Source organism: Meleagris gallopavo, chromosome 4 (assembly GCF_905368555.1).
Source record: "Meleagris gallopavo chromosome 4, MGAL_WU_HG_1.1, whole genome shotgun sequence".
NCBI classification, from domain to species: Eukaryota; Metazoa; Chordata; class Aves; order Galliformes; family Phasianidae; genus Meleagris; species Meleagris gallopavo.
In genome coordinates, this window is record NC_139407.1 from 69,697,051 (window position 1) to 69,708,814 (window position 11,764).

The 11,764-nt window shown below is 48.5% G+C and overlaps 1 protein-coding gene across 2 annotated transcripts in view; it reads left to right on the forward strand.

The window, feature by feature from the left end:
* EXOC6B (exocyst complex component 6B) overlaps nt 1-10,345 on the forward strand; it is a 241,993-nt gene extending 231,648 nt beyond the window's left edge. For both annotated transcript variants that reach the window (XM_085223776.1, XM_085223777.1), the window contains 2 exons: nt 1,735-1,847; nt 6,434-10,345. In XM_085223776.1, the coding sequence (XP_085079902.1) occupies nt 1,735-1,847; nt 6,434-6,560 (240 nt within the window). In that variant the 3' untranslated portion in view covers nt 6,561-10,345. The remainder of the gene's footprint in view (nt 1-1,734; nt 1,848-6,433) is intronic.
* Nucleotides 10,346-11,764: the final 1,419 nt, after the last annotated feature.

Sequence of the window (11,764 nt, forward strand, 5' to 3'; positions counted from 1 at the left end):
ATTGTTCCCGACAGCTTCTTTTCTTTGCCCTGACCTACATAGTCAAAAAGAATCTTGTTGCACATTTTTGTTTTGTACCTTGAGGTCTTCAAGGAGCCAAATCCCCGTTCTTTGCCGGGCGGGTTGTGTTGTTAAACAGCGCCTGAGCCTTCAGGAAAACCATGGAGACGCTGGGGCACAATGAGGCCTCTATGGGCCTCGCTTCGCCTGGGGACGGCCACGGGCAGACAATACCATGGGGCCCTTCCTTATGGGGCGGGCGCCGGGACGCTCGGCTGCTGCCGATGAAGACGTCGGCACTTGGCAGCCCTGAGCCACAATAGAGCGGTCACAGGGACAGGGGGAACCGTGGCTGCTTGTCATGAGCCGTGCGTTCCCCTCTGAGGCCTTCCAGTACTTGAAGGGGGCACATAAACGGGAATGGGAATGACTGTTTATGAGGGTGGATAGCCATAGGACAAGGGGGAATGGCTTCAAACTGAGACAGGAGAGGTTTAGATTAGATATTAGGAGGAAGTTTTTCACTCAGAGGGTGGTGAGGCACTGGAACAGGTTGCCCAAGGAGGTTGTGGATGCCCCATCCCTGCAGGCATTCAAGGCCAGGCTGGATGTGGCTCTGGGCAGCCTGGTCTGCTGGTTGGTGACCCTGCACATAGCAGGGGGTTGGAACTGGATGAGCACTGTGGTCCTTTTCAACCCAGGCTATTCTGTGATGATTATGCAAAAGCACAGGCACTTTTGTAGAACCATAGGCTCATACAATGGCTTGGGTTGGAAGGGACCCTCAAAGGCCATCTGGTCCCACTCCCTGCAGTGATCAGGGACCCCCACAGCTCCATCAGGTGCTCATCCAGCCTGACCTTGAGGAATGGGGCACCACCACCTCTCTGGGACACCTTCCAGTGCTTCACTGACCTTATTGTAAAACACTTTTTCCTCATATCCAATCTAAATCTCCCCTCTTTGTGCTTGAAACCGTTTCCCCTTGTCCTATCGCAGCAGACCCTGTTGCGACCTTAAAAAGCAGATTTAAGCACATCTGCACCATGGTTTTTGAAAACCATTTCTTAAGAAAGCTGGAACTTCCACTGTCTGCTGAGAAGTAGGAAAAATCATAGGTAAATGTCTCAGTTCGTTCTCTTCCTGTATCTCAAGTACCACCTCTGGTATACTAAGGGACATGGTTTAGTGGGGTTGTGTTGGTGGTGGGTTGGACTGGATGATCTTGGAGGCTGTTTCTAACCCTGGTAGTTCTATTATTCTATTCTTCGATTCTATCTTCAAGTTGGAAAACACCTCTAAGATCATCTATCCAATCACCAACCCATCCCCACCACCATGACACCACCAGATGTGCTGGTGCCTTCCCACAAGGCTCAGCATCCCCAGCCATGTTGGATGGGAAGTGGTCATGGGTCAGGAGAGAAGGGAGCCCACTGCGGTGTGGGGTATGTGGGAGCTCTCCTTTAGGTCTGCTGCCTTGGAAATCACAAATCCCACTGAGGTGAAGCACTGCATCTCTTCTCAGGTTCTGCCAACAAGTTTCTTGTGGTTCCTCAGTCTTCATACCCTCCAGTAGGGTAGCACATCAGGCATGCAATATGGCAAAAGGAGTTTAAGACTGCAAAACACGACTTTTCTGATTAACACCACCTGCTCGGGACCTTTGCCATGACTCAGATAAGCCACCTGCTTGCTCACCACCTCATTTTTGTTTGTTTTTCTTCCCTGCAGCTCCTGGATCTGTTCATCCAGTGGGACTGGTCGACGTACCTGGCTGACTATGGGCAACCCACCTGCAAGTACCTCCGGGTGAACCCCACCACAGCCCTCGTCTTGCTGGAGAAGTGAGTGCAGCAAGGGGCACCCTGACACTTTTCAGCCCCAGATGAAGGTTTCAGAGCAGTGAATTCTTCTTTATCCCACTAAGCTCCATTTTTTTTATCAAGAAGCATTGATTTGGTTAAGGACTTTTATTTTTGCTTATTCTTAAGCAGAGTTTTCCTCGTTCTATGACAGACTTCCACTAGCATCTCAAGCTAGCCCCCAAAATCATATGAAAATGGCCAGCCTGCAGGCACTTATAGCTCTGTTTTCTGGTTCCATCAGGAGGATCATACAGTAAAATCCCAGCTATGGGACAGAAAGAATATCTTTAGGTGGCTCCAAGGCTCTTAGAGAGGACAGGACCCACATTCTCTGCTAAGGGAGAATCTCAGTTTCACTGAAGCCTGCACTTGCTCCAGGAGGTAATGTGCAAGCCAACCCTGGAGCTGTGCTGAGGAGCAGCTGACCCCAATGGTCATCTCCATGTGTCCTCTGTGGAGAGGTGAGATGCACCCTGGAGCACAAAGAGGGTTTGGCAGTCCTCTGAGCCCAGTCCACGCTCTGAGCAGATCACAGTTAATAATTCCAGACTTGGAAAATCCAAGCCCACATGATGAACTCGGGCATGGAAGCAGCATGTTGGCTTCAGTCCCAAATAGTGGGGTTCACTGCCCTGGTAACCCCTCCAGCATGTACCTGCTGTCAGAGACAAGTGCTATCAAGTCACTCATCCTCACCAGGAGGATCAGCCCTGCTCTGCCCCCTTTGCTTCCATCACACCTCACCAGCAAAGTAACAAGCCCAAAAGAGTAATTCCCGATTTCCTCATTCTATGGTCACTCCATGGCTGGGTCTGGCATGGAGGAGTGGGCAGGATGAGCGAGCTGGTGGTTGGGTTTTGGTTTGGTTTAATGTGAAATCAGATCCTTGGGTAGAATTTGAGTTGTTTTTCAGAGTACCTCTCGCTTCTGTTGCACGTAGAGTAGAAGATGCCCAGTTTGGTGTTGGGGTTAAGCCTTTAGAAGCATAAACTGGGTGTGCCTTGAGGCTTTGGATGTGGGTCTGTGATGTCTGCAGTCCACTCAACAGCATCTCCTCCCTTCCCTGGCTCATTTCACATCAACCCACAGCATCCAAAGGCTGTCAGTCTTCACCCTGGGTCTGCAGTGAAGCACTGTGTCAGTGCAAAACGCTTTTATACACTACAGCCATATTTTATATGTGCATCGTGCAATACATTGCGTCATCTGCAGTACATTTGCAGCCCTCCATCCATGGTGCAAAAGTGTGCAGTATATTCAGAGCTATCCATAAAGTGGAAAAAAAAAAGAAAGCTGAACGTTTGGACACGAAGCAGCCGGGTTGTGTAACTTGTTCTCATGATTATCTCTTTTCCTAATCACACATCTCCCATAGGATATCACGAGTGTAAGTATGCTGCTTGCTTGGGCTTTTACCCTCACCTTGCAGTGACTTTATTGTTTGATTTAAATGGAGCACTAAATGATCTAAATGCAAGCTGCCTTTGAAACAGTTCCCTCTGGTAACTCTATCGTCTCAAATGCACTAATTAGAACTAAAAGAGGAGCTTTTACTGCCTCGCTTTTTTTTTTTTTTTTTTTTTTCTCTTATAGATTAATTTAAACAAAGCTTGGCTCTATTTAAGGCGGTGTTTGTTGACAGGGGTGGGGACAGCATTGAGCTCTCTCCTTCCCTTCCTCTTACTTTTAATTCCTGGGCCAGCACAGAGGGACCGCATTACACAAGCAGCCTCAGCTGTCCTGAGGCTCTGCAGGCACAATAGTGTGGATCCCCTAAAGATCTGCCTCTATTTCCAACCTGTTCTTGGTGTTGGGATGCATAGCTCTATCTAGAACCACGGCGTCCAGCTCTTGTAGCCCAAGGCCTGAAAAAGAATGGGGCTGGCACATGGAACTCCAGTGTTGACCCCCATGATGGGGTGGTGAGGCACTGGAGCACATTGCCCACAGAGGTTGTGAATGCCCCATCCCTTGAGGTGTTGAAGGTCAGGTTGGATGGGCAGCCTGATCTGGAGGTTGGCAACCCTGCCTATGGCAGGAATTTGGAACCAGATGATCTTTGAGATCCCTTCCAACTTTCACCATCCTATAATCCTATAAGTCTACGATAAGCCTGGCTCTTTTTAAGGCTTGGAGGCTATCCATAGCCTCGTGCCTCCAAGCTGCCCTCCAAACCCAACCACTTGCTGGGAGTCCCTCATGCTGACACTGTCACCCTTTGGAGAAACCCTTGGACCCTGCTCCATCCTTACAGGCACACACGGGCACAGGCTTGCTCTTGCTCTACGAGCAGCATGAGCCCTGAGTAAACATGCTGTGTCCCAGCCCTGCTCCCTGACAGCAACACTAAGCAGCTGGTTGGCACCCAGCAGTTTTGTAACGCTTTTCTCTATAGAAAAGATCCCTCTCACCTTGAGTGACAGTTGGGTGTAGGTGGGAAATGCCCATTGCACACAGTGGGGAAGCACGCACCCGTAGTTGGTGCAGGACTTTGTGTTCTACAGGCATGTTCCTCATCAGGGAAGTGGGGCTGGTAGCAGCATGGTGCCTCCAAATCCACATGGGAGAGACCAGCAGCTCCTGTCTCATCCCATTTGGGATGGGGTCAGTGCATTGCCAGCAGTGCTTGGTCACCTCCACCCCACAGCTTTCTCCTTGCAACTCCTTCCCAATCACTCAGTACACCCCAAGATTTCCTTGCATAAAGCATGCAGGTCTTGAGAAACATCTCATGGAAATAAATCTGCACCTGAGCATCTTCTGTGAGATTTCGGGGCTGCTAAGGCAGAGGATGCCATGCCTTCCTTACTCATGGATATCACTGGGCAGAAGAAACTCAGTGCTTTTTTGCCCCGTGGGGTGGCCACAGGTGGAGGTTTCTCAAGGTGCAGGTTTGCTTCCATCACATCTGATGTCCCTGCACAGCCTGTGAGATGGAGCTCTCAGCTCTACGGGAAGGTGTTTGAGGGAGGGGTGATGTCCTGCAGCAGGGTGGTGGTTGCCAAAATTCCCAATGCCACAGCACCTGTAATCTGTGTGACTCAAAAATCCCCTCTTTCTGTCTGGTTCTTGCAGGGGAGCAGCTGGCAACCTGCTTCAGTTTAAAAAAAAATACATAAAGAGAAAAGAAGGAAAAAAAAAACAACAGCTTATTTTGCTGAATAAAATTGCTCCAAGCTATCTGGTTTCTGATGGGAAAGCAGCTGGGTTATAATCCTGTGCCTTTGGGCACTTATAACTATAGCAAATTAGCCTTTGGGATGAGGTTGTTATCATGTTTTCAGTTCCAAGCTGGATGGTTTTTGGAACATTTCAGATTCCCTTTGGCTCCTTTTTATGAAGACTGAAGCATGGAAAATCATAGATATATTTTTTTAATAGGTTAAATGAGCTTGAAGAGGTTTGTTTCGTGCTCTGATAACACAAAACCCTCCATCTGATAAAGTGCTGTGTTTCCAGGGCCCATCATCTCTGTGTCCCAGTCACTCTATGCTTCATTGAAGTACCCAGAGCCAAAAACACAGGCTGATGTGGCTCATCCAAAGCCATCTGCCTCTGCCAGATCTGATTTACCAGGAAAACCAGTTACAAATTAGGGTATTTTGGAGAGCAGTGCCCAGCAGGCTGGGTGCTTGGAGCCCAATGCCTTTAGGCTCTGCTGATGTTGACCCTTATGGGGTGGTTCCACTCCCCAGCACACACCCTGCTTGAGCCATGCAATGAGATGTTGGCCCCCCAAAATGCATCTGCGAATGCAAACGTGCATGAATGCCAAGCTTTGCATGCCAGAGAGGAATGGAGCTGCCCCGGTGTTGGGGGTTGGACTTGATGATCCCCTGAGGTCCCTTCCAACCCTTATCATTCTGTGTTATTTTGGTCCTGTCCCAGCACTGTGCCTTGTTGGTCCTGAGCTTGAGGACCTCATGGAGACCGATGCAATTGAAGGAAATGCAAATCTCCCTGAGGTTTGTAAACTGGAGGAATTAATGTTGGATTCTTTCCTTGAACATCCTGTAAAGTTAAGTCCACGAGTCTGAAACTTTACGGCTGCCCCAAAAGTTGCATCTCTTGGCCGCATGCAATGCACCATGTCAAAAAGAATCATTAACGCTGTGGATTTTGTGCTAATTTTTTAATTTCCTGACCTTCCTAATATTACAGTACTTATTTAACACGTAAGGACATTGGAACATGTAAGGACATTCTGGATGGAGCTCTGAGCATCTGGTGGAGCTGTAGGTGCCCCCATTCATTGGAAGGGAGTTGGACCAGATGGCCTTTAAGGGTCCCCTCCAACTCAAACCGTTCTATGATTTTATGAAGGGGAGGATGAGAGGTGTTAGGGGCTCAGGATTGGTGCAGTGCCTTGGCTTTGAGGCAGGTGACACGAGCTGGGGTTGGCCCATGGGGTGGAAAAAGCTTGGGGCTAGACCCAAGGTGATGGTCTGTAGATCTACAGGTCTACAGATCTACAGACCATCTCCTCTTTGCTCTACCAGCCACGAGCTTCTCTTGGTGCACCCATAGCGTCGCTGCATGTACTGTAACCTCTGTTCTCTGCTCAGGATGAGGGACACGAGCCGGAAGAACAACGTTTTTGCCCAGTTTCGGAAGAACGAGCGGGACAAGCAGAAGCTGATAGACACAGTGGCCAAGCAGCTCCGCGGCCTCATCAACAGCCATCACTCATGAGGGACCCACAGCCTTCCCCACGCCTGGACTTGGGATCCTTGTTCAAAGAGAACAGATGTATTTTTGTATTCGCCTGTATAGTATGGATGAAACCCACTGTTATGACAAAACATTGTTAAATAATCCCGGGGCAGGTAGGTGGCATGCTGCTGGTGGAGAGGAGGTGGTGTCAGCAGTCACCATTCTGAACTCCTATTTTCAGGGGTTTGCAAAGCAACGGGAAAACCTGAAGCCTGAGCGAGAAGTTCACACCCAGACGATGGGTTGGTTGGGTGTTTTTTGTGTGCGTGTGGGTGGGTTGGTTTTTTTTTTTTTTAAATTTTTTTTTTTTTTTTTTTTGGTAAGCCAAATTCAAAGAATTGGTTTGACTTCCTTTTGTTAAGTTATTCAGCTGCAGAACAAGGGATCACAAGAAGCATAGGGAGGAGCTGTGGTTTCAGGTTCTTCTCATTGGCTCTGCTCGAAGGAGCACGCATTCAGGAGGGTCGCTCCTTAGCTTGCCTTGCCAGCACGCATGTTGGGTTTGTGTAGGAGGAGAAGCAGTGATTTCTCAGCCTCTCTCCCCTTTTCCCATAAGGACTGATTCCCACCCTGGGTTGTGGGTGGCTCCTGGGAGCTGTGACCCTTTGGTGTGTGTGGTGGCACTGCTCAGAGCTGACGCACCCCAAGCTTTTCTTCTGGACCTGGTGGTGTCTTGTGGCCCTGCACTGGGTATAAAAGGGCTTCAAGAGCTGCCTCGTTGCATAGGAGAGGTTGGGGTGCCTTATGGGGCCAGTTTGGGCTGGGTGCTAGGAAACACTCTGCTTTGCTTTTCCTTTCCGTGCTGGTTTGCAGCTCTGCTTTCCCATCCTCCCTTCCTGCTGCCATGTCCCTGCACCTCCAGCACATCCCCCCAACATGGGGACGTCCCCCAAACGTGGGGTGCAGGAGCTTCCCCCTGGAGTAGCATTGTGCACCAGCAGCCTGGCTCTGAATGACAGAGCTCTGCTCTGCTCTATGCACCGGTGCCACCCGTGCATCATCTGCCAAAATCAAGGCAGTCTTTGAGGACCACGTCACGCTATCAACAGGATGTCAATCCCGGGCTTCAGGTTACAGAGAGAAGGGACTTTTGCCCTTATCTTTTCATTCCCCTTTTGACTCTCCTTACCGCAGGTGAAAACTTATCCAGCCGCTTCCCCCACTACCAAACCCTGACGCTGTGTTGAAGGGAATTCAAACCCTCATTGTGAATGGCAGGGCCCTTCAAATGCGTGGGGCCATTGGCTCTCAGACCACTTGTGAAAGCTGCTGGGTGGTTCTGAAGCCCTGGTGGGTCCTGAGCTGCACAGGGGCAGGATTTGTCCGTGTGTCACCCAGCTGAAGCTGCAGAAGGGAGCATTTGGGCTCTTTGCTTTCTGCCCACGAGCACTTCTGGCTTTGTATTTTTGGCTCCATTCACACTCCAGCTCTGGATGCACGAACCAATGGTGTGTCGCCTTCCTTCTTTGTTCCTCAGCAGTACTCCTTTTATTTCCTTTTGGGAAGGGTATGTGAACCCTGAAATAGGCACATTGCTAGTGATGAGCTCGTGGGACTTTGTCCCATCACCACAACCTCCAGCCACCACAACTAGTGCATTATTTCCATTAATACCAGCGAAGAGCTGGAATTTGGCTTTATGGCTCCTTTCTTTGAGAGGATTGAAGGGTACTTTCTTTGAAATACATAGAAGAAGGATGAAAAAAAAAAAGAAGGAGATGGATGACAGTTGTGTGGCCAGCAAGGGACCATATGATGTGATCCAGCCAAGGGGACCCTCCAGGTAGGGACAGGTGACAAGGGACAAGTGGTGGCAGAAGCAGGTGGGACCATCTGCTTTGAGCATCCTTTGAGCAGCAGAGCTCAAAGATTGAAGCAAAAACAGTAGGAGGAGGAGGGAGGTTTCAGTGCACGAGGCACTCAGTGAAGGGCCATCCAGTCACAAGCACTTTAAAACACTTCAGAATCACGCTGCTACGGATGCTGGCAACGGCATAACAGAGCATCAGCAAGCATGACAAATAGAGCACTTTGGTGTTTCCAGTTTTTATTAGTGGGAGGATAGACTGTCAAACCCAATTTCTAATAGCATTTCTCAGCCACTGACGTCGCTGCTGGATGAGGAGGTGCCTTTTGCACACTGAGGATTTTCCTCCAGCAGGGAGAAGGGAGCAGGACCAGGCATCATCACCCCCATGAGCTGGGGAAAGCAGCTGGCTCCTGGCTTGGAATCTGGGTTTTTTTTATCCCCAAGGAGAAGCTCCTGCATTGCATTAAGTATCCCAGACTGGCTGTGGCTCAGGGTGAGCTCTGCTCTAAGGAGCGGGGCTGGCAACTGGGATGTACTGCTGGGAAAGCTCAGCCCAGCCCCATCAGATTCAGGAAGTTTCTGATTTGGGAGGTCAAGCACCTAACCACAAGTCACATCACGGCCATGAAAAATGGAATTTTGGTGCTCTGGTCCTAATTAACTTTTTGTTCCAAGAGATACACGTCCATCCCTTCAAAATAAAATTAATCTTTTAAACAGACTGCTTCAAAATCCCTGGAAGACGTTTAAAGTCCCCTCTAAATCGCTTACTAATGACTGGTATCCTCTGATACGGATGGTATTGCTTATGAGGGAAAGGTTGTTGCTATAAATTCGTGATCTGGGGGGAGGAAGGGGCTGAACCCACTGCTGTAACCATCACTTTGCAATCCCCAGAACAAATAATGCTGCTATTAACACATCCATGTACATACGTTGGTCATTCCTTAGGTTTTAAAGCAATGGCTGTAGTGAGGAGTGGGTGAACCTCCTTCTCCCCGTAGCTTGGCAAACAATTCAGCACCATTGGATTAAAAAGAAAAAGAAAAAAAAGAAGAAAAACAAAGAAAAACAAAGCTTGCCTTCCTGAGAAACGTCCACTTATCTTTTTTTCCTTAAAACCTCCTTGGAATAGTTTTTTGGGGCACCTCTAAGGCACCAAGCTGCAGAGCAAATCATAAAGGGAACCCTCCTCCATCTCTATTCCAATCTCCATTACAATCCCAACCCCAATCCCCGCTGCTATCTCAATCGCATTCTCATACCCCATCGCCATCCCAATCCCCATCACCTTCCCAATCCCCATCACCATCCCAACCCCAAAAACAATCCCCATCGTCATCCCAATCCCAACCCCAATCCCCATTGTGATCCCAACTCCCATCACCATCCCAATCTCAACAGCAATCCCCATCACCATCCCAATCCCCATCCTCATCCCAACAACAGTCCCCACCACCACTATCCCAACTCCAACCCCCACCACCATCCCAATCTCCCAACCAATCTCCATCCCAATCCCAACCCCAATCCCCATCTCCATCCCAGTTCCCATTCCCATCCCAATTCCTATCGCCAACCCCACCTGTATCCCAACTCCAGTCCCCATCCCTCAGTGCCTACTGGCTGCTTGTGTTGTTGCCTTTTTGAGGGGGAGGAGTGTGATTTTGTAAACTAATGATGTGGTGAAGACAGCTTTTTTTGCACAAGTTGTTGCACAATAAGGGGAAAAATTAGTAAATTAGGTTTAACTTTAAAGGGAACTTTTTTTTTTTTTTCCTTAAAACTCACTAGCAGAGCTACTGATTACAAACAAAGAAAAACTGACTGATTGAAAAATGGACTGCATGGTTTACAGGTTAAATTGCGTTAGAAATTAGCATGTTGACTTCGACTGTACATTTATCCTATTGTAACTTCCATTAAACAATACAGCATATAACTGTTTAAATAAGTGCCTGTGCTTACGTGGCTGTGTTACTGCTGCAAAGGCACTGCCTTTGCCTTCACCTCTTCCAGAAAAAAATCCCAAATGGTGTAATTCAGCATCCCTTTGGGCACCTGGAGAAGGTTTGCTGCCTGTTTGTATGGTCTGCCCTGGGAAAACCACCCCACTGAGTCCCATATTCCATATCACATTGGCATGCTGGAGGCTAAAGCCAATATTTGCCTAATTCTGTGGCTATTTTAATTGGTTTCCTGCATAAACAAGCATGATTAAGCCCAAGTGTTGAGTAGCCATCTTCAAGGAATGTGCATTTTGCTCTCATTGATCGCATCTATGTCTGCAAATATGGGGGAAGTAATCCTGAGCAGGAATTAAGATTTGGAGGGCAGAGCAAAGATAATAGGCACTTCATCAGGGCAGAGGGGATTGCATTAGCTTTCCACGGGGAATTTTTTTGCCTGCTCAAATTGCATATTTTCTATCATGGTATTTATCATCCTTTGCAATACGATGATTATATTAGTGGGTTTTTTTTTCTGGCCCTAACCACATTAGGAGATTAGATTCCCCACGTAACTCCCAGCCTTGGCACTGGGATATGCAAGACGTTTGACCACACGGCACGATGGAAATTAAAGTGATACCAAATCAACACGACACATTCTAATTAAAAACCAGCTAACTGAGAAATCTCAGCATGGAGCTCCCAGGGGCTCAGCTTCCATGGGGCATCTCCATGGGTTGGGTGACACTGCACACCAGAGAAACACAGGAAGGACCCAGGAGAACAGTGCAGGAGGAAAGGATTTAGGGGACTCCCTTCTGGAAGGAGGTTCCAATCCAATGGCAGGTTCAGGTGGAACCTCAATGTGAAGTCCTCATAAGCATCTCTTAAAATAAGAGGATGGTGTTTCTCAGTTTGATGTCTTTGGGATGCTGCACTTCTGGAACTGGGATTTAACATCTCCACACAGTGGCTCATTGCTTTGCTTTTCCTGTAAAAGCACCATGTCAGGTTGGGCTGTCACCATCACCATTGCTTCATGGGGTCTGCTTAACACATTTGGACCTTGCAATACTGGTTCTCTTGCCTTCTCCAGTACAATGAGATCCCTGCTTAAAGCAGGACTGTCACTAGAGCAGGATAGCTAGGGCTTTATGTGACCAAGTCTTGGAAACCTCCATAGACGGACATCCTTTACCTTGTTGCTTGCCTGTGCCAGGGCTGCACCACAGCTTTTCTTAATATCCAACCTGAGCACCCATTTGTGCCCCGCTGTGTTCTCTCTCACTGCCTCTCTCCTCTTTGCATCAACCTTCGGTGTAGTTGGCCATGGTGAGAGAGCAAACCCACAGCTTGGTGCGGTCATCATAGAATATCCCAAGTTGAAAAGGACCCATAGGGATCATAGAGTCCAACTCATT